At 59.2% G+C, this 22,439-nt stretch overlaps 2 protein-coding genes across 2 annotated transcripts; one reads left to right on the forward strand and one right to left on the reverse strand.

The window, feature by feature from the left end:
* Window positions 1-1,339: 1,339 nt before the first annotated feature.
* MEIOSIN (meiosis initiator) lies at window positions 1,340-17,865 on the forward strand (the record flags this gene model as incomplete). The annotated part of the gene is made up of 13 exons (XM_084256952.1): window positions 1,340-1,410; window positions 7,332-7,422; window positions 9,883-9,994; window positions 11,143-11,283; window positions 12,098-12,343; window positions 13,203-13,311; window positions 14,022-14,119; window positions 14,558-14,713; window positions 15,062-15,132; window positions 16,014-16,175; window positions 16,247-16,479; window positions 17,104-17,193; window positions 17,670-17,865. The coding sequence occupies 13 exons, from the start codon at window positions 1,340-1,342 to the stop codon at window positions 17,836-17,838; spliced, it is 1,749 nt and encodes a 582-aa protein (XP_084113078.1). The 3' UTR covers window positions 17,839-17,865.
* A 1,062-nt stretch (window positions 17,866-18,927) lies between these two features.
* Window positions 18,928-22,218, reverse strand: SIX5 (SIX homeobox 5; the record flags this gene model as incomplete). Its single annotated transcript, XM_084257680.1, has 3 exons — window positions 18,928-19,547; window positions 19,752-20,554; window positions 21,431-22,218. 3 exons carry the CDS (start codon window positions 22,216-22,218, stop codon window positions 18,928-18,930), a joined length of 2,211 nt encoding a protein of 736 aa, XP_084113806.1.
* Window positions 22,219-22,439: the final 221 nt, after the last annotated feature.

Here is a 22,439-nt window from a genome sequence, read left to right on the forward strand (position 1 = left end):
GGGGCCTGGTTTGAGGGATCCAGGCTCAAGTTTGAGGTACAGAAGCTTTGTTTGAGCTGTGTTGGGGACCTCAAGTCCGGGGTCTCAAGGTAGGATCTAGGCTCTTGGGCTTCGTGTCTGTGTATAACGGAATCTGAGAGACTTGGGTTTTGTGACTGAAAATATTCCTCTTGGAATCCAAATCGCCGCATCTGGAGATCTAGACGTCGTCGTTTTGCCTTCTGGAGTATCGTGGGGGCTGAGGGGGGCTTCTGATTTGGGCAGATTGAAGCCTCTGGATAGAGTTGGAGTCTAGAATCTCAATGTAGAGTGGGAGGTAGGAGATTTAGGGTGTGGGGTCAGTTTGGGGGTTTGAGTATCAAGTTGTGGAGCCTGGACTCCCCACACCCAGTATTTTAGAGTCTGGGTCTGAGAGGCACATGTGAGATGAGATTTGGGGCAGAGAATCTGAAGTGACAGTTTGGGGGGTCTAGAAGTCTTTGTTTTAGGATGTGAGGTAAATTTGGGGGAATTGAGGCTTGCTTTGGGGAAACTTGGATTTCTCATTTCAGGATTTTAGTTTCAGTGTTAAGGTTTGTGATCTGTGACCCTATGTTTGGGGTCATTTGGGGATCAGAAGTTGACTGTTGGTGGCATCTAGAATCTCATTTAGGGTTTAGGTTTGGGAATATCCCTTTTGGGGTTCTAGGACCTTTAGGTGTTTGGACTCATCATTTTCATATCTTACTGTCAGGGTTTACAGATCCCACGCCACAGTTGTCAGGCCTGGTGGTCTCTATTTCACAGTCTGACATACTGAGGCCAAAGTTCTGAAGTTGAAATTGGGGGATTTAGTTTTAGGTCATGATTTAAAAAAAAAAAGATTTATTTATTTATGCATACAAGAGCTGGAGTACAGGCCAGAGATGCGGGGGGGTGAGAGGGGTCACCAGAGACAGCGGGGAACAGAACAGGCAGATTGACTGAAGTACACTGCTGAGGGGAGCAGCGGGCGAGTCAGGAGAGGTCTGCTGCGCCATGTGGGTTGCTCCCTGGCGGGCCGGGGAAACTCATGCTGCAGAGGCTGCGGATTGCTTCATAGTGCGATGCTTAACCCCCTGCGCCAGCAGGGAGGCCCCCAGGTGATGATTTTAGGGCACACATTTACAGTTTGGGATTGATGGGCTTCAGTTTCAGTGGTCATGGTTTAATCTGGCCTCTGCTCCTGTATTTGTCGGGGTTTGGGCCTCGTCAGGATCTCAGGATGTTCTCAGGAACACTAGGTGGGAAATGATGCCCAGGCTGCCCATTCCTCTTGGAACCTCAGAAGTCACTAATAATTCTCTTTCCCTCTTTTCAGATGTGGGGTTCCAGCAGACTCTTGTATTCCCCTGAATGGCCCAGAGCCAGCCCCCTGAGTCCCAATGACAGGTAAGGGCTCTCCCCAGCCCGTCTCCCTATCGGCTCCACTTACCCTGGTTGAATAGTACTAACAGTGTTCACTGAGCAGTTATTGTTTGCCAGAGTCTGCAAAGCCTTTTGTTTGCATGGTATCTTCTAATCCTTCCACAACTCCAGGAAGTAGGAGTGAATATTGCCAGCATTTTCAAGATGAGATAACGCTGAGATGGTTGGTGAAGATAATCTCTAAGCCCTTGCAGGCTTTGATTCTAAGTTTCTGATATGTCCTTTCTCCCTTTCTTTTATTTACATAGTCAGTCATTCAGCCACCTAGCACTTACCAAGTGTCAGGAATTTTAGAAAGGGGATTTTCACAGCAGATTGAGAGTTCAATCAGATTTCTCCCTTCCTTCAATGTCTGGATAAAGAAAACAAAGCCAGACTTCATCTTAACCTCTGTCACCTCCCCCTGGTGACTTTGTGTCCATCCATCCATCTTTCCTTCATTTTTAACTCCAAAGTTAAGCATCTGCTTTGTTCAGGTTCTCTACTTAGGTACTGTGCTCAGAAGGAGCACCATGAAAAAAAAGAAGAATGCCCTCCCCTCTGGAAGCCTGGAGATCACCAATACTGCATCTGTTGCCCCCCTTTCTAGATTTGGATTTGTTGTATTAAATAAAAATGCTTAACTGCAATGAACAGACACCTGTTCATGCTAAAACTGGCTTAAGCATAAAACAGAATCCTTTTTTTTTTTTTTTTTAAAGAGGCACGTATTTTATTTATTTATTTATTTGTTTGTTGGTTTGTTTTTGTTTATACATGCACTGGGTACAGTCAGAAGCGCAGGAGGGTGAGAGAATTCACCCGAGCCAGAGCGGGGAGCAGAGCAGGCAGAAGGACTGAAGTACACTGCTGAGGGGAGCAGCGGGCGGCAGGAGAGGTCTGCGCGCCATGCGGGACCCTCCTCCGGTGGCCGGGGAGCAGCCGGGGATCGAACTGGCGCCGCAGAGGCCACGGGCAGCTTCGCAACCCAGCGCTCAACCGCTGCGCCACCGGGGAGGCCCAAAACAGAATCCTTTTATAATTTATAATTTGAATCCTTTCAGCAAAAAATTCAGGGCCATTTGGCTTGGCTGGTTCCAGGGTGGGGGTTAAATGATGGTGCCAGGAATCTATCTCTCCTTGGCTCTGCTGTTGGCTGTGTTGGCTTCCTTCTCAAGCAGGCTTTGGCTTTGTGGAGACAAGATGGCCCCCAGCAGCCCCAGGTCCATATCCTGCCAACCCCAGCAGTAGGGATCTCTTTCCCAGATCCACTGAATCTGCTTGACCAAACCCACTGATCTGGGTTGGGTGCCCCCTAGTGGAATGGGAGACAAGGGTCATCCTCTCCTGGATTGAGAGTCGGGGGAGGGGTGGTTTACAAAGGAAAATTGAAGTACTGTAGTCAGAAAATATGGGGTTAGATGTTGGTCAACCAAAACAATACTTATCAACCCCAGCCTTCCAATATAATACTTCCACCTCTTTGTCCAACATTGCTTATTCCTAAGTCGTTCTGACGGATGACTGTCCACCTTGCCAGTTGCTGTGCTAAACACCTTCCAGACAAGATCAAACTTTCTAGCCATCTCCATTTTATAAATGACAGAAAAATAGACTCAGATTTGAAAGTATTTGCCCAAAGTCAACAGCCAGTGGCAGAGCTGGGATATCAGTCCAGGTCTGTCTGCTTCCAAAGCTGATGCTTATAACCAGCCATTATGCTGACTCTTGGGGTTGCCTCCTGCTTTGTCCCACTTAGGGGCTGCCCCAATTCTTAAATTCTTAAGCATGTTTAAGCAAATTAGGAGCTGGTTTTCCTATTTGTGGTATGAGAAATGCGGGCCAGCTCTTGGATAAAAAGGGACTAGGGAGAGTTTGGGCTGATTAGCCCTGGGAAGAGGAAGAGGAATCAGAGTCATTTGCCCTTTCAAAGCCAGAAGGCCTTCACAAGGTGGAAGGAGCCCTCATTAATGCCATCATTATTTTGTCGAGCACCTGCTAAGTGCCAGGCATTACTGGAAGAGCTAGGGGGTGCAGCCAGGTCTCCATTGTGACTTCTGTGACTGTCGGCAGTTTTAGCTTCTTGGTCCCTTTTCTCCATTTAAAAATCATAGTTTAGGGAGCCTCCCCGGTGGCACAGTGGGTTGAGCGCCACACTGTGACGCTGTCTGTCAGCCTTGGCATTGTGGGATTGATCCCCGCCGGCCAGTGAGACTCCCACATGGTGAAGCAGACCTCTCCTGTCTGGCCCACTGCTCCCCTCAGCAGTGTATTTCTTCAGTCTTCCTATTCTGTTCCCCGCTCTGTCTCTGGTGAATCCTCTCACCCTCCCACGCCTCTGGCCTGTACCCCAGCTCTTGTATAAAATAAATAAATAAATCTTTAAAAAAATAAAAATAAAAATCATAGTTTAGGGCTTCCCTGGCAGTGCAAGGGGTTAAGCACCACACTATGAAGTAATCTGCAGCCTCTGAAGCACGAGTACGATCCCCGGCAGCCAGAGAGCAACCCACATGGAGAAGCAGACCCCTCCTGCTCACACACTGCTCCCTTCAGCAGTATATTTCAGTCTGTCTGCCTGTTCTGTTCCCCGCTCTGTCTCCAGTGAATCCTCTCACCACCACCCCCATCTCTGGCCTGTGCCCCAGCTCTAGTATTCATAAATAAATCTTAAAAAAAATAAAAATAAATAAAAATCATAGTTTATGGCAGCATCAGCGTATGATGAATATACTAATTGGATTAGATTCCTGTTTTTCTCTTCTGATTTTAAAGAAATTGAAACATTCTCATGAGCCCCTAAAAGTATCAGAGGCCCTAGGAACTATGCTCACTGTGCCTGAGATATAGCAATAAATAAAAAAGACAATCCCTGCCCTTGTGGAGTTTATAATAAAGAAAGATGTCAGATGCTGATAAGCAATAGGAGGCTGTGACAAAGAACGTAGTCTGAAAAGGCCTCTCTCTGAGGAGGTAACATTTAAGCACAGTGCTGAGTGGCAAAAAAGAAGCCAACTGTGTAAAGACCCAGGCAAAAGAACATTCCAGGAGCAGGAATAGTAAAGGCCCTGCAGCAAACACAAACCTGTCCATTTAGAGAAACAGAACCAGGACTGGACCTGTTGCCTGCAGACCTACAGGGCACAGCTGGGTTTAGTGGGAAAAAATGATAGAGACTGGGGCCTCCCCAGTGGCGCAGCAGTTGAGCGCTGGGCTGCGAAGCTGTCCGCAGCCTCTGCAGCACCGGTTTGATCCCCGGCCACCGGCGAGGGTCCCACATGGTGCGCAGACCTCCCCTGCCGCCCGTTTAAAAAAAAAAAAGAGAGACTGTTGGGAAAAAAATTGGCTAAAACCAGAACCATCCAGCAAGGGGTCACCCGTGGGAAGGAGTGCTGACTCCTGGGGGCCTGTGGGTGCAGTCCAGGTCACACCTATTTTATTCGGGACTGCTGTCTGGAAATGCCAGGATTTCGATTCCTAGTCACCCTTTTTTTCCTTTAACTTCTTCCTCTTGAACTTCTGTGTTTGCACAGCAGTTCCCCTTGATGCTTTGCAAAACCCAAAGTAAACATCTAGGGACTTCGGTGGGTATGATTCCCTTTTTCTCAGACACAGTCAATCAGCATCTTGAACTTAAAGAGAACTGGACTGACACTTTCTGCCTTGCTTTGTGTGTTATTTCTCACTGGGGCTTCAAGGGACTCCTCTAGAACAGAAGGAAAGTGGTAAATAAAAGACCTGGACACAGAGGTCAGCCTACTCAATTTTCCCCCAAGGACAGAATTCTGTTCCTCAAAGTCATGGTTTCCACCAGGAGGGGACTAGAGACCACTTGATTCTTTTTTTCTTTCACTCAATGACTAGTATGTACAGCCTCCGGGGTCATAGCAGGCTTGAGGGGAGGTGCTACTAATGTCATTCCCTGCAAGGAGCTCTTTAATGGCTTCCCCTTGGTCTTAAGATAAAGGCAAAGCTCTTCTGTACTAAGAGCCGACAAAACCCTCCCTCATCTGACCCCTCTCTCTTTCTCCAGCCCCATCTCACCCCAAGGACTCCTTGTCCCTTGCTCCAGAAACTCTGGCCTTATTTTTTTTTAATTCCCCATGCTCCCTGGTGCTACGGGGCCTTCACCTCTGACATGTTCTCTTCCCTCTGCCACTGATCCCTCAGAACAGGTTCTGGCCAAGTCCACCTCCTCAGGGAAGACCCCATTACATCACAGCCCCTTATGACAACCTTGTGTATCACCACCAACCTTCCTCCTTTGCCCCATCAGGGCCAGCTTCATGGGGTGCAACCCAGGCCGTCACGGGCCTTATGCTTAAAGAGTCTGGTGCTTCGTTTATTGCTCTGCTCTCACCATCCTGAAGTCCTTAATTTTTGAACAAGGGGCCCCCCATTTTCATTTGATCCTGGCCCACCTTGCAATTTTGTTTGTGTGTGACAATTTGAGAATAATGGCATTATCCCTGACTAGACGATGAGCTCTGATGGGGCTGTATTTCTTATACTTTTATCCCTGTCACCTATCAGTTCCCAGCACGTAGAAGTGCCCAACGAGTAACTGCCGAATGAGTAAATGAGAAAGTATCTTTGGGGCTTCAGGATTGGGTTAGAGAGCTAAGTGTGTCTCCCACACGACCCTCTATCTCCTCAAAGGAGACTGACTCCTCACCCTCCCCATGGCATCCACACCAGAACTGGCAAAGAGGACTCCTGCGGGTGTGAGCAGGGGCTGCGTGTAGAGTAGAGTAAATGCACGAAATAAAGAGCGTGCTTGTGTCTGGTCCGATGCAACGGACACAAAGCGCCGTGGGCACTCAGAGTGGGGGAGGAAGGTGAGGAGGCCAGGGGAGACTTCCTGGGCACATGGCAGTGAACTGGGCCCTGAAGGAAGGAGAGACGAGGGTTGGGGGAGACAGACGTGGTGGGCATTCCCAGGGGAGCAGCATGAGCAGTGCAGTGGCATGTAATCTGGGAGAATCCAACTCTGTGTGTGTCCATCTGGTAGGAGCGTTGGGTGGAGGTACATGCGCATGGATAGATAATGAATTATGAATTCAAGGCCCCGGAAATTCTACAGCTGCCGAGGAGTCAGCTTCTTTCATGCCCTTGTTGAGTCTTTCCTTTAGCAAATATGCATTGATTTCCTTAAATGGACCAGACCCTGGGGTAATAGAGATACTGTGGTGCCCCGCCCAGTGGACAGCCCAGTGCAGGAACCACTTGGCGGGCCTTAGCAGAGGTAGCTCACTGTCCTGTGGAGTTCGACTCCGCTGGTGAGAGACGCCAAGAAAGTAAGAGATGAGAACAGAATGGTCGGCCAGGCCAGGCCAGCAGGGGCTTTGTCAGCCACATTGAAGGTTTGAAACTGATCCTTAATAATGAATGACATCAAGAGGTTTGAAGTGCTCTTTAGACAACCAATGTGTCAGGCTCAGTGTGGCTGAGTTTATACACACTAGTGTGTTTAGTCTGTTTGATCATCTCTGAGCCTGAGGAAATGAGAGAAACTGATCAGATTTGCGTCAGATAACATCTTCAACTTCAGTAGACCCTGATATTTTTCCTTCCTTGCTTTCTACCAGATCACCCTGACTGGAGTAGAGTATGGCTCTACTCCATGCCTCTGAGGCTGGGGCGGGATGGAGGGAGTGGACTAGGACGAGAAACATGGACTTGGGCCTGGGTGGTGGTGTTAGGGGGATGGGACTGGAGGCACAATGGACAAGGTTTGATGACTGACTGGGTAAGCGGCTAAGGGAGAGCAGTGAGTCCAGCCTGGGATTCTGGCTGGGGTAGGCAGTGTTCCGAGATGAGGATGCTGAGAACAGGAGGTTTGGGAGTCAGAGGCCAAATACCACGTTGAATGTTCGAACCCAAACCAGCCTTTTCCCTAACAACAGGAAGCAGAGAAAGAATCACACCAGCAAACTGCAAGAGCTGGCACTGCTGCTCCCTATGGCCCTGAAGAATGGCACCAAGAAGCTCACCAAGGTATGGGGACTGAAGGAGGGGGGGCGATTGGGGAAACACGCAAGATGCCAGGCAGAGGTTACCGTTTGGGGAGTCAAACGGCCATGGGCTTGAGCTCCCCGGCTGCATACCTGCAGAGCTCTGGGCAGGCCCCTCTGCGTAGCTCTTGAGTCTCAGTTGTCTTATCTGTAAAACAGAGAAAAATAACTGTCACTTCCCAGAGATACTGTGAAGTCAGAATGACACAATAGCCATGACTGGCCCTGAATAAATGTCACTTGCTGCCTGGGTCCCTTGTTTTGTGACTCGTAGGAGTCCTCTCCAGAGGTGAGAGTAGATGAAGCTCTATGCTTGTCCCCGTGGCTACTTAGATGTATCTTCCTGCCGAGCCATCACCCTGCTCCCAGGGGAACACCTGGATAGGAGACTCAGCGGTCTGGAAGGCTGGCGTGCTCTTGTTTTGCTGTATTTCTTCTCACTCACTTATTCATTCATCAACCATTTGTGGGGAGATTATTGGCTATCAGAAATTTGTGGTCACAACAAGGGGAGGCAAAGAATTCTTGGGTATCTCTTACAGAGCCCTCTGAGAGGGGGGCCTGCTCTGAGATGACCCCCAGTTGCCTTCTCCGCAAAGCCTTTACACCAGCAACAGTAACCAACGAACGTGTCACGTCACCTCCCAGTTTGCAGTCGTCAGCCCAGGGAGCCCCAACCATGCGCCAAGCATGTTGTTGGAGATAATAAGCCAAAAAAACAGTGTTTGCTTTCGAAAAACCCACAGTCTGGTTATCAACATTTAGAGGAGGTCCCCACGTAATCCCTCGAGAACCTGGTGACGGGGGTCTTGGGCGAACATTGACTAAGCATTTCTGGAGCAACTGATGTGTCAGGCTCTGTGCTGGGCATTTTCACACACATTTATTTCATCCCAATAATGGTCCTTTCTGCTTTCTTTGACTGGGAAGCCGGGGAGAGCCCCATGGGATCTGGTCTCCCTCCTCCCATCTTCCCTCTCTCGGAGCCCCTCAATAAAATGGCTTGACCCTTAAAAAAAAATCTTCTCCTCCTGAATATCCTCATTCCCAGTGCACAAGTGAGAAAACTGAGGCTGGAGGAAGTCACATGACCTGCCCCCAGTAAGTGGCAGAGGGGCCCAGGTCCTCTAACTAACAGAGGCTCAGCTGTCCCGTGAGTCCCTGAATGACAGGAAGACGCGCCCTCCTGTGGATTGGGGCATGTCGGTGACATCCTTTCTGATGTGGGGATCCAGCTCAATCCCAAACCTCCCTCCTGGCGCTCCCCCCTCACCTCCATCCAGGCCAGCGCCTTTCATTCTTTGGGCTACTTTTTTTTTTTTTTTTTTTTAATTTACACAAGCACTGGGTACAGTCAGAAGCATGGGAGGGTGAGAGAACTCACCAGAGCCAGAGCGGGGAACAGAGCAGGCAGAAGGACCGAAGTACACTGCTGAGGGGAGCAGCGGGCGGCAGGAGTGGTCTGCATGCCATGTGGGACCCTCGCCGGTGGCCCAGGATCAAACCGGTGCTGCAGAGGCTGAGGACAGCCTCACAGAGCTGTGCTCAACCACCTGTACCACCAGGGAGGCCTCTGGTCTCATTTTAATTGCTGCTTCAGAGCACCCTTTGCAGATACCAAGTCTCATTTCAGAGTCTCTCGTGACACTCCTTTATTCATAGTGCTGCTCACGCAGCAGGTGACTTGGGTGACATGTGAATTTATTAAAGTCTGTTGTCCCGAGTAGACTATGAGCCACACAGGTGACCCCAATAGGCTGCATCCCGCTCCGTACCTGGTCCTGTGTGAGCTGCAGTCTCTTTAGCGTAGCCTCTCAGGACCAGTTCAGTTGGCATTTGGTGGCCAGGTGGTGATGCCCGCAGCAGCAGAAGGCCCCATGCCCACTGCCAAGGCATCATCCCTTTGCCATCCCTGCTAGGCTGCCTCTTGACTCCGTGTGCTTGGGACACAGAGGTCAGTGGGCCACAACAGTCTCCACCCTCACCTCATTCCCGGTCAGCGGCGAGTATCCTGTGTGAGCAGAAGATTAGGTGGCAGTGTGGGGGGAACAGGTCCAGGGCATTACAGGTGCGTTGAGAAGGGACACCTGCCCCAGCCTGGCAAGAGGGGTGGGGGCTGGAGAGCTTCTGCAGGGGAGAGCACTTTGCCGAGGTGCTGAGGCTCAGAGGAGGAGAAGCCAGTGAGGGGAACTAGGAGAGAGGAGGGAAGCCAGGCACACCTGGCTTCAGATCCCAGCTGTGCCACTTCCTCTGTCACCAGCGAGCATCCCTTCCCCACGTGGGGCCTCAGTTCCCGCCATCACGGGCCCAAGGAGGCCTGGACAGCGGAAGAGGGACTCTGCGGGGGGATGGCTGTGGTCCAGGAGCCTTTCGCTCTCTGGTGTCAGCGGCCTCACACCTGGGCCCTGCTCCCGTGCTCACTCTGCCTTTCTTTTGGGAGTAGAAGGAGATTCTGCTGCATGTCCTGCACTACATCCACTTCCTCCAGAGGAACATCGATGTGGCCAAGGCCTTGCTCAAAATCTACACCACCGATGGGGACAGTACACTTCGGGGTAAGTAGGTTCAGGCGACGCTTCCCAGTGCCTGCTCGAGCAAAGTATTGTTCTGGCTGTCAGGGACACTAAGTGCCTCACGGGAGGCCCTCCCAGACCTCCCAGCTGGTGCAGGGGACAAAGTCAGGAACTTGGAGATGTCTGGGAAGACTGGCAGGAAGGAGCTGGGCCTTCGAGGATGTTGGAAGAGGGAATCCTGCTAGGCAGAAGCATCTGGCCGAGCAAGAGCCCGCAGGAGGGAAAACACATGGGATTGTGGGCAGGCAGCTTGGTGTGCCTGGAGGCACTGCACTGAGACTGCACAAGGGCTCTAGGGCCAGGTCTGGGCTCAGACACCTGACCTCTGTGGGCCTCGCTTCTTCCTCTGCAAAACCGAGCCAGTGCCAGGACTTCTGTTTGTCGTGAGGGTCCAGAGTGGACACGTGTTGTGACATGTGCGTGGCACGTGCAGGTCTTCCTGTGCTAGGCAGCTGTCATCATTACTGGTGTGGGAAACCCACGGCAAGAGCCAGACAGGTCAGGCACGAGCCCCTGCCCGGGGGAGAGGAGGTAGAAGGAGATGAAGATGAGTCTTACTGAAGGACTGTCAGCCCCAGGAAAGCCAGGGTTTTTGTTTTGTTTTTTTTTTAAGGGATCCTGGCCTCTAGTGTGGGGGCTGGTTATTAAGTGAGGACCGAGAGTCGGGGAGATCATGAAGATACTTATCAGAGTGTTTGGGACAGGAGGCCATGAGGCCCAGTCTAGCACTGTAGCTGAGGATGTGGGCAGAAGTAGGTATGCTTGGGATGTGAACTGAGAGCCTGGGGGAGACGCCCTGGGCCACCCCAGGGTGGGCAGTGGAGCCCTCACTGTCTCAAGGCAGGCAGGAGGAGTGGGCTTGGGATGGGGAAGCATCAAGTCTGTCTTTCCTCTTAGCTGAAAACAGAATGGCTCAGGGAAACCCCAAGTTTTCGTTTATACTTTTGCTGCCTGGCTTTGCAACCTCAGATAAGTCCAATCTCCTCCCAGGGCCTCAGTTTCCACATTTGTAAAATCAGCCTGGGGACCATGGCTGGCCACCCACTTGGGGCTGGGAGGCACTGTCGGCAAGGCAGGCGTCTGGACGGCATAAGGCTGAGGGCGCCTGACCTGTCTCCTCCGTCCTGCAGGAGGAGGGCTGGCTTGGAACCCAGCGGCCGGACCCGCAAGGCAAAGACACTCCACTCCATTGAGCACCCCACACTCTCGGAAGTCCTCTCTGCAGGGAGCCTGCCGGAAACCTCAGAAGAAGTGGTGGCCCTGGGAGTCAGGTACAAGCTGCCCGAGGCGGCAGACTGGGCAGCAGGGGGGAACAGGAGACTGTCGATGATGGTGATGCCACATGCCCCCCAGCCTTCACAGTGAGCCAGCCTGGGTTTCTCTCCTGGCCCCTCCTCACCAGCTGAGGCCCCGGGGGTCACTCCATCCCTGAGCTGCGTCCTCTGGGAATGGAGTTCCCGCCACCAGGCAGTCTGAGGCATAAGAGCCTGTGTACATCCCACTGACGCAATGCCCAAGCAGACAGACACGCGGTCAGCACGCAGTCGCAGTCGATGGAAGCCGCCCTCCTACGCAGCCGTCCCTGCGGGGCCAGGGCATGGCGGGGAGCCTGGGGGAGTGGAAAGACCCACATGTGGAAGGCAAGAGTCCTAGGGGCAGCCTCAGCCTCATGACTGGGCCTTTTCCTTCATGGGCTTCAGTCTCCATGTCTAAAACGGGACTTGGATGTAGTCACCGATCTCCAGCCCTGCTGCGCGCCTGCGTCATCAGCACGCTGTAGGAAATGCCCGACGCCCAGAAAGCCAGGCCCACCGGTCTGGGCTGGTGCCCGGGGGTCAGCCTCTTTTCAAGACTCACAGGGGTTGCTAACATGTGGTCAGGGGAAGGGAGCACCCGACTCGGTGATCTCTCACTATGGACCCAGCTCACCTGGGAGGGCTGGTGAGTGACCAGGACAGGCAAAGGTTTGGAACAGAGCCTTGGAACCAGAGAAAGAGAAAAAACACACACCCACGCACGTACATCTCGTCTTCTGGGCATGCTTAGGCGCCCAGCCCTGTGTGACATTGTCTCTCTGCTCTCCAGAACGCCACAGCCGGGCCCAGAACCCCCGCCGCTATCTGGCCCCGGTTAAGCCCAAGAAGCAGGAATCCCCATACCCAGAGCAGCGAGGAGGAACTGCCTTGGGGGCCACCACCCCTCCCAGTTGCGCCTACTCCTACAGTCTCCCCCAGGCTGCATCACCTCTGCCTCCTGGCGACAGAAAGGGCGTCAGGTCCTGGCTGACGTTGCTGGATGTGGCTGAGAACAGCGTCCACTGCGGCACCTCAGGTTGGCCTCTTTCCTCACAGTTCGTGCAGCTGCTCATGTGTCTGCTGCGACTGCGGCTTCAGCTGTCCCAGGCCCAGTCCTCGTAGCTGGGGATTCAGTGTCCTGTTGGCAGGCTCTTTCCCAGTTTCCCTTCCCCTTCAGGCTCTGTTGTGGGTGTCCAAGTGGGACATGATGGGCGCTGCCCTCCTGCGCAGGCTGCCAATGACCAAACTGGGTTAGGGCCTCTCCTTGAGACTTCACTTGAAGTCATCAGAAAATCTTTCAAGATGCCTCGCCCCTGTGCAGCTTGATGAGGGGATAGCGCAAGAGGGGGTGAGCAGGTCCAATGTGCATGCAAGGTCTCAGGCCACCCTGCCCTTGCTCCCGAGCATCTCCTCCGCCCAGGCATGTGCCAGGTGCTGGCCACACTGTCCCATGTAGGAGTCACACACACACACCGCCCGGACCATCCAGAGTGATCCAGGCTTCCTGGGGCTCCAGGGCACTGTACCCAAACTGGAGACAAGGGCCTCCAGTCCTTCTCACGAGTTGTGTGACATGGGCAAATTACTTGATCAATGCCCCAGTTTACTTAACTGTGTGACAAGTAAGTAAATAATAGAGGCTCCCTTCAGCCAAGGGTGACTGAATAAGACTCTTACACCACACAGGCGTCCTCACCTTGCGTTTGTGGTTTTTAGCTGCCTTGCAGCTTCTTATAGGGGTGTGAGATTCCAGACACCTGGGGTGACTTGGGTTGGCCACAACCCAGGCCCGAAATTTTGACTAGGATGGGTTGGCGGGGAGGTGGTGGCAGGCCCTGCCCGTGAGTCTGGAGGTGACACACTCACAGGAGTGAAAGTTCTGCCTTGCTCCTTAGGCTGCTGCTGTGGAAAGAGAGCCCAGCCTGGTGGGCCTTACTCTGCCTTAGAGGACCAGCAAGGGGCTCAGAGGCTCCAGTTTCTCAACAGGACACAGCCCTTTCCCAGGTAAGGGAAACCCTAGGGCTATGAGGGGCGATGCTGAGGTATTTGGTCTGGAATGGCTGAGGGGTAGTGAGAAATGAGCTCAGTTTACCTCCTTGACTGGTGTCTGGGGAGCTGCGGGTGTAGCTCTGTAGCAGACGTCATCAACTCGGAGGGAAGCCTTGCTTCCTGTCTGCTGGACCAGGCCACAGCCTCCTCTGGGCTCCCCCTGCCCTGCCCCACCTCATCCAGCCGGTCCTCACTGGTCCAGCCACATCGAACTCATCATCCTTCACCTGCCAACTTGTTGCTTCAAGCTTTGCTTAGTGCCCACAGGCTAGGGGCCCAATGTTCTAACTAGCCTTCGAGAAACCCCCGACCCCAGTTCTTCTTGCCAACCCCTCCCCCATGAATCTTAACCTCAGCACCAGCAGACATTCTCCACTCACCACGCGACCCAGGCCCCGGCCCACGGAGCCCTGTTCCAGGCGAGCCTGTTTCCCTGTCCACCCGGAAGACCCTACCTATTCTTTAGGGCAAGTTCAGAGCCGACCTCCCTCCTGCCCTGCCCACCTTTCCCCCCAAAACAGCACTGGCCCTCTCACCAGCTTCTCATCGCCGCCTTGAGGGCTGCTCTCAGCTGCTTCAGTCTTCTGCCCCCAGTGGCCAGCATAGGGGAGCGCCCTCTGGGCTCACACAGCGGTTCCCAGCCCCTTGAATCCCGCCTCTTGCAGACAGAAGCTGGTGTTCGACTCCAGTGAGGAAGCGGACAAGGAGGACCCCAACGCCGACCCTTGGCTTCCTGCCTGGACCCGAGAGGACAGCCCGCACGGTGACTGAAACTCCCTCCTCATCGGCTGGTGTGGGGCCTCTTTGGTAGCGTCCTTCTGAGGATTCCCCGGAAAGGGGGATTGGGGAGGCCCAGGTGCCTGCTAAGCGCACGGCGTGCCCACGTCACGGAGCCACGGCGCACACCACTTCTCGGCCGCCACTCTCTGTTGAGCCTGGCCTTACCCCAGAGCTCCAGGCGGCTGCTGCCGGTCTTTGGGTCTGGCGCGCTGTGATACACTGATTTCTTTGGCGGGGAGTTTCCCCCTCACAACACCAGGCGTCTCAGTCTCCTCTACCGAGGGCTCAAAGTGAGGAATTGACAAAAATGAGGATAGTTACCTCATCCCGGCGTCTGGCACTGTCTCCCAGTATCAGCTTCATATTAGAGGGGAGAGGACAGTCTCCGACTATACCCCGAAGCCTGATGTGTGCTTTTTAGGGAGTCCACTGGCCTTGGAGCCACCCCAGATTGACGACTATAGTGTAACAGGCCACCTGAGCGAGATCCTGGGCCTCAGCCCTTCCCTCTTCAGCTCCCTGGGGAAAATGCTGCCTGAACAGATCTTGGAGGACGACACCGAGTACCTGACTCAAGGTGAACGTCCATGGCTGGCCCGACCCTTGGCTCCCTCAGAAAACTCGTGGTAACACGCACCGTGTCGGGCAATGTGGAATCCCAGGGGTGAGCCCATCAGGCCCTTGGTCCAGAAGCCCACAGCTTAGTGGGGGAGCCACCCTAGGCCCCACGTGGAAGCCACATGGGGAGCCCCCTCCTGCCCAGATTGGAGGTACCCAGGAGACCTGGCCTGTGCATTTGGCTTGAACAGGGCAGGAGATCCCAAAGCAGAAAGCCAGAGCAGGCCCCAGCAGGCGGGATGCACCAGAGGCAGGCGCATGAGAGGCCCCTCCCCGCCAGCCACCCCTCTGCTCTCCCTCCCCACAGCGCTCTTTGAGGAAGTGCTGTTAGAGCCTGTGGCTTCGCCTTTGGCCAGCATGCTCGAGGAGCCACGGAAGGTAGGCCTCTGCCCACCCCCTACCCCTCACTCCAGGACACGCCCATCCTCTTGCCACGCACAAGCCCACAGGCCTGAGCCCCTCGTCCACCTCAAGCTGGCCAGCGGCTCCCGGCACCCCCACGCCCCATCCGTCACTTGCGCTCCTCAGGCTCCCAGGTGCCTGTCCACCCTCCATGCTGTGCTGTCTTCTGCACACATGCTGCTGCCAGCCCCCTGCCCTGTGCTGGGTCCTCGGTGAACTGGACACAAGGATTAATGCTTGAGGCGACCAGGTGTCCCCGAGACACTACACCGCTCAGAGGGGCCAGGGCTCTCAAGACCCCATTTTACAGATGAGGAAACTCACAGCAGAGGGAGCCCGGGAGCCTCAGGGGGACGGACCTCCCAGGCCTCTGGGCTGACCTCCGTAGCCACCCTCTGAGGGAGACCAATCATCTGAGGGGGAGGCAGCCCCAGCTCTGGCCCCCCAAAGTGTGTGTTAGTCCTCCCACTTCAGTGAATGACCGAACTGACGGTAGAGACAAAAGCAGGCCTCCCAGCGGGCTCTCGGGCTCTCGGGCGTGGAGGCCACTACTGTTCTGTGGATGAAATTGATGTTCAGAGGAGTGAGACTTGCCCAGGCCTCATGGCTGTGGGGAAGGATAAACCTACAGGAGAAAAGACAGCGCCCCAGAGCAGGATGCAGGGGGCCTGGGCCCCACCATCTCCCACCTGTGGGGACTGGGGAACATTTGCTTGAAATGTCCAGGTGTGTCTGGGTGAGGCCGCCCGGCTTGGTGAAGCTCACGTTACACCAAGGACGGCAGAGTGGGGGCGTGAGGCGGTGAGCAGGGGCACTGCTGCCCCCTCATCCCCTCCCAACTCTCCCCTTCACCCCAGGACAAACCCTCTGAGGCCCCCGAAGACGCGCCCGGCCCCCACGGCCTGTGCCCGTCCTCCGTGTCGCTGGACCACTGCTACCTCCCGCTGAGTGGCAACGGCAGGGCGCCCGCCAGCCCCAGCTCCGCGGACACAGACCCGGAGTCGGTATGGAGGCAGGAGGCGAGAGGAGGCCGGGCCCCAGACGCGGGTTCCGCCTCTCCCGCCCCCTCTCACCTCTGTCCCCCACCCAGGACGCCCAGGCCGACCCCAAGGGCCTGCTGTCCTCCAGTGACGACGGCGACTACACGTGGACCCCCAGCCGCCGGGCCCCCGCCCTGGCCACAGTCGGGAGAAAGGCCCGCAAGGGCCGGGGCCCTGTGAAGCCCAAGGAGAGCAAGGCCGCCGCCGGCCCCACCCAGATGAAGAAAAAGTGCGTCAACGGCTTCATCATGTTCTGCAGGATGAACCGGAAGCAGTATATCCGGTGGGTGGGGGTCCCCTCGGCCTGCGGGCCCTGCCTGCCCTGTGGGCCCTGACGCATGCGCCCTTAGGGAGCAGCCACGACCCCCAGGCGCGGTCTCCCCCAGCACCTGGCCCGGCCAGGTGCCTCATCAGACCTGAGAAGGCAACAGGGAAACCCAGCCCAGGCTGCAGGAAAAGGGAATGCATTGGCTGATGTACCTTGAAAGATGAGGGGTGTGGTGGTTTAATACTGGGGTGAGGGCTGGACGCGCCGGAGTATTTGGTAGACGGTGGAGAACAGGAAAAGGGGGGTGACTGCATGCACTGCTCGGAGGTGCCCCAGGTGCAGAGGTTTGTTGCCGCTAAGAAGGATTTGGGGCTTTTTAAAATAACCTTTTGGTGGGCTTTTCTATGACTGGGGGAGCCGGACTCTACCTGTTGTGATTTGCTGGGACGTTAGGTTTTGGGGCCTCCCGCACAGGTGTTCAGGGGGTAGATGGCGTCAGATGTGGTCCCTGGGCCGGGGGCTGTGTCTGCCATCTTTGTCCCTCCCTGCCCGGCTCTGAGAGAGCCTCGGTGCACAGGGGTGCGGGCGCCAGAGCCAGGCACCCTGCGGCTTCTCCTGACCCCGCCCCTCCCCCTCCAGAGCCTGCCCTGGTACTGCGTCCACTGCTGCCACCAAGGAGCTGGCCCAGCTCTGGCGGGTGATGACCCAGCAGGAGCGGAGACCCTACTGGTGAGAAGCCCGCGCGGCCGGGGAGAGAGGCCCTGCCGGCCTCTGGCCCAGGCTCCCCAGGCTGGGCGTGGGTGGGCGCTTTGGGCGTCAGAAACTGGTGCGAGAGCTGGGGGGGGCGTGGGGTGGAAAAGGGCTGTACCTGTAGCTCCAAAGGACAGACAGCTTCATGCGGGACGTGGGCCCCCGCGGGCCTCCACTTCCCCCACCGCCTGGGCCGCAGGGAGCTCCTCAGCAGGAAACTGGGCCTTGGCGCCGGGGGCTTGGCCGCACCTCTTCCGCCTCCCCGCCCAGCCATCCAGCCTGGCCCGACACAGGTGCCAGGTGCTCACTGACCTCCCAGGAGGGCGGGGCCCTTGGCCGAGTCCACGTGTGGCCGGGGGAGCTTCCCGAAGGGCGGCTGGTCAGCCCAGACCCGGGCCAGCGCCGGGGCCAGAGGGGCAGCCAGTGAGGGCCCCTCCCGCCGCCTCTGTCCCCAGCATCAAGGCGCGCAGATTCAGCCGCCAGCACAACCGCATCGTGAAGCAGGAGAGCTCCGGCAGCGAGGACGAGGACTGGGAGCCCCCCAAGCCCTTCTACCAGCTTCTGGCGGAGAAGGCCCGCAGCGCCCCGAAGCCAGCCCTGCCGCCGCCTGCCCCCCGGGTCTGAGGGCTGCCGGCCTGGTGCTCCCACTGCACGGCAGCTCCTGTTCTGCCCTGAGCCTGTGACAACAGGCTGTGCCCCCCCCACCCCGGCCTCACCCCTGCTGGGCCTCACCCCTCTGGGTGATGCCGGCGGGGACTGGCTGACCCCAAGCCTTCCCCGTTCGCCCGCGAGCGCCGCGGGGAGGGCAGGTTGGTAAGGGCTCCCTCGCCCGTCCTCCCCACAGCCGGGAGTCAGATGGTCCCGGTGCTGTTCTCACCCTCCTCTGCTCCCGCCCCTTCTCTGTATAGGTTATTGTTTTCAAAATAAAGCACGTGGAGCCTGGTTCCCAGCAGGAGAGGTCAAGATTGCTCCCCAGGTCCCTCAGCCCCGGGGCTGACTGCAACCTGGATCCTGAGTCCCAGGCCACAGCCCCCCCCCCTCCCCCAGGCACCTCGGCCCGGTTCCCTCTGCCGCTGGGAAGGTGACCTGCCCCCGGAGGCCCTAGTTAGCAGTTAACTTTATTTTAATTGAAATGGAGACGTAACACGTCCTAGAAAAATAAAGATTTTGGGTACAAACTAGACGTGGGCCAGGGCTCCCCCTGGGGTGAGGGATCTTTGGTCTGGGGCCAGACGCAGTCGGGAGGGCTTCAGTCCGGGGGGAGGTAAGGGCACGCCGCCCGGGCCCCCACGCTGCACCCCTTTCAGCAGGAAGGGCCCGGCTGGGGGGCGTCCGTCGGGAGGACAGACGACGGACGGCCCCCCCAGCCCGGGATTCCAGGCACTTCTGAGAACACTGAGGGTGGGAGCTATTAATAGTGTTTTGGGGAGGGCGAGGGAGGGGGCTCCAGGGGGCAGGATCTCAGCTCACAGCTAGTACCAGGTTGAGGGGGGCGGAGGCCCCAGAGCCAGGACCCGCCAGATCTCCCGCCTGTGCGGGGCGCAGAGCGAGGGAAGGGCTGTAACAGGAGGCCTCTGGGCCAGAGGGGTGGTGCCCCAGCACCTCAAGGGAGCGGAGCGGCTGAGCACCTGCGGCGCGTGGGCTCCGAGGCAGCGTCCTGTCCCCCCCACCCCCCGCGAGCACCATCGTCAGCAGACGGGCCGAGGCCCGGGCTCACAGTTCCAAGGGCTCTTCCACCGGCACCGACTGGAGCTGGGTCAGGACCTTGGTCTCGGCTTCCAGCCCCTCGTCCACCTCGCCCCCCGCCGTGGCGCCCAGGAGCAGCCCCTCCGGGTCGGGGTCGGGCAGCCTCAGCACAGTGTGGGGGGCCTGCGTCCCCAGCCCCTTCTCCGCTTCGAGCAGCCCCTCTGTGCCCGCGCTCAGTTCCAGCCCCGCCGGCCAGATGGGCACGGCCGCGGGCGACAGCATGAGCCCCTCGGCGGGCGGCGCCGGGAAGGCGGGCAGGAGGCCGGCGGAGTCCGGGGAGAAGGGCAGGCTGGCGGGGGCCGGGGCGGCGGGGGCGGGCGGCGGCTGCGGTGGAGACTGCGCGGACAGCGGCCCCAGGGCGTGGGCCTCGGGGAGCGCGGGGCTGGGGGCCACCGGGAGGGCCCCTTCGGGCACGGAGACAGCCGTCTCTGGCTTCAGAGGCAGGGCCAGGCCGGGCGTGGGCGGCAGGACCTGGGAGACCAGCATGCTGGTGGGGAAGGTGGCGGTGAGGATGATCTTGCCCTGCTGCACGGCCACCCCCGTCACGATGGGGCTGCCCGACACGGGGTTGGCGAGGAGGAAGTTCCCTGTGGGGAGAGACGGCTGGGGGTCAGCTGGCCAGGAGAGAAGAGGCCAGCGAGCCGCTGTGGAAGGGCGGGCCCTGGAGTGATTCTCTCTGGACCCTGAGGGCCCACCTTGCACGGACCCGCCGGGGGGTGAGCGCCCTCCCTGAGACAACTGCCCCCCGCCCCGCCCAGCCCACACCCCAGCCAGAGAGACAGGGGTACTACCTGGGGCAGTGGCCGAAGGCAGCTGCAGGGCGGTCACGCCCACCCCGGAGTTGATCAGGTGCACGTTGGCAGGGCCCGCCGCGGCGGCCACCTTCACGGGGCTGCCCGGCCCAGCTGCCAAGAGCTGCAGTGGCCCCACAGCCTGGGGCAGGGTCACCACCTGAGAGGTGGGCACCACCTGGGGCAGGTTCAACAGCGGGGAGGTAGGGCCCAGGCTGGCAGGGTACCCAGGGGGGGGGGACAGGGGCACCACCTGTGGAGCAGCCACAGAAGGCACTGGTCCCGGGGGCAGAGGAAAGGTGGAGGCGGGTGGGGGGCCAGGCACCACCTGGGGCAGAGGCCCGGGCACCTCTTCTCCAGCCGGCCCTGAGGCAGCCACCTGGGCCCCCTTGGTTTCTGGGGCCTCACGCTGAGCCTCCTCTAGCCGAACCTCCCCTGTCTGAGGGTCCAGGACCAGGGAGGTCTTGCCCTCGCTCACCCCCTGCGGACTGGGCTGTGGCGGAGGGGCGCCCCCACCCCCCGCGAGCAGCAGGGGGCCCAGGCTGGAGGCCTCGCTCAGGGCCAGGCTGTTGATGATGACGGGGCTCCCGTTGAGGAGCACCGCGGAGGAGTTGCCGGCGGCCAGGAAGCTCCCGTTCACCAAGATGGAGGAGGAGGCCGGGCAGGGGGCAGGAGGGGCGGCCCCGGCCAGGAATATGGAGCCCTGCGCGGGGGCGTCGGGAGCCACCGGGGCCACCCCCCTCTCCAGGTCCTCGGGGCTGCGGCTCGACTCATCCTCAGTAGTGGGGTTTCCATCCGATTCGCTGGCCGGAGAAAGCATCGAAAATTGAGGTCCTGGAAGCTGCGCCTCCGCGGCCAGCGCCATGCCCAGAGGGCCGCACGGGGAGCCCAGGCTGACCCCGCCGCCCCCCTTCCCCAGTCTGCACTTCAGCGCACGACTGCGGGGGGCAGAAAACCAGCTTCCTCGGTGCACCCCCGGAGCCCGGGTGGGAGGTTCTGCAAACCTGGTTCTGATATCGCTGCCTTAGGGCCACAGCTGGCGCCCGGGGCGGGGGGGGGGGTGCAGAGGCCCTTCTTTCCCGCCCCCCTGGCCTGGGGGACCCAGCGGCGGAGACGCGACCCCCCGAGGCGCCGGGTCGGGCTGAGCGCGGGAGAGCTGGGAGGCGGCCGCCGCGCCCTCCCCCGGGGGCAGGGACGGAGCGGGAGGCCGGCGGCTCGGGTGGGAGGGGAAGGGCTTGGGTTACAGGGAAACCGGAGCCGGCGAAGGTTCACGTTTCACAACAAAGACAGACGCCGGGCCACGCCGCCGGGCCTGGGGGTGGGGTGGGGGTTAGGGCGAGTAACGGTCCGGGCAGGGCCTGGGCGCCCGGGGGGCCCCAAGAAACCCCCGGCGGGGTGGGGACGGCGGCCGCGCCCCCGTTCCGCGGCGCGTCCCCCGCGGCCTCCCCCGCCGCCGTGGCCGCGCGCGCGGACGGGGTCCGGGCCGGCGCCTCCAGGGGCGCGGGGCGCGGGGCCCCGGCCTCGGCCTCGGCGGGAGGGGCCGGGATGTCGGGCAGAGGCCCGGGCCCGAGCCCGGACCCTCGGGGGCGCCGGGGGAGCCGGGCGCGCGGGCGGCGGCAGCGGGCGCCCGCGGGGCCCCCGTCCCGGGAGAGGCCGCCCTCGCGCCCCGGCGCCCTCACCTCTTGCAGGGCGCGCCGCCGCCGCCGCCCCCGGTCCGGTCGCGCTGCCGCCGGTTCTTGAACCAGTTGCTGACCTGCGTGAGCGAGAGGCCGGTGAGCGCGGCCAGGCGGCGCTTCTCGTCGGGCGTCGGGTAGCGGTTGCCGCGGTAGCAGGCCTTGAGCGCGGCGCGCGAGCGCTCCTTGAAGCAGTACACGGTCTCCTCGCCGTCCCAGATGGTCTTGGGCAGCGGGAACTTCTTGCGCAGCCGGTACTTGTCCACGGCGCCCAGCGCGCGGCCGCGGGCCCGCTCGGCCTCGTGGTAGCGCGCGCGCAGGTACAGGTCCTGCAGGAAGGCGTGGTGCGCGGCGGGGAACGGGCGGCTCTCGAGCAGCCGGTACAGCTCCGCGTACTCGCCGCGCTGGAAGGCCACGAGCGCCCGGGCGCGCAGCAGCGGGTCGCTGCCACGTAGGCGCTCGGCCGGGGGCAGCGCGCCCAGGAAGCGGCTCAGGCGGCCGGCGTGGCCCGCCTGGAGCAGCGCCTCGCACACGCAGGCCACCTGCTCCGGCGAGAAGCGCAGGCCCGCGGGCGGCGCGGCGGCGGCCTCGGGGGGCGACCCCGCGGCGCCCGGGGACCCCGCGCCCTCCGCCGCGTCGCCCGCCCCGGCCCCGGCCGCGGCCGCCTCACCCTCGGCCGCCTGCAGCGTGCGCAGGAGCCGCCGCGCCTCCGCCTCCTCCTCCTCGGCCGCCGCCGCGGCCGCCTCCCCGCCGGCCGCCGGCCCCGCGCTCGGCTCGGCGGGCGAGGTAGCCATGTTCTCGCAACTTTGGGAAGTTCCTCCCTCCCCCTCCCCCTCCCGCGGGCTCCCCCCGGCCCCCTCCCCGCCCGCGCCCCCGCGCCGCCCCCCCGCGCCGCCCGCTGCTCGCCCCCGGCCGACCCCGCGGCTCCCCGCCGCTGCCAGCCCGGCGCTCCGCCCGGGGCCCGGCCCGGCGCCCCGCGCGCCCGGCCCCCGCGGTCGTGGTGCTGCCTTTGTTT

The sequence above is a fragment of the Talpa europaea genome, assembly GCF_964194135.1.
Source record: "Talpa europaea genome assembly, chromosome: 16".
In the NCBI taxonomy this organism is placed as follows: Eukaryota; Metazoa; Chordata; class Mammalia; order Eulipotyphla; family Talpidae; genus Talpa; species Talpa europaea.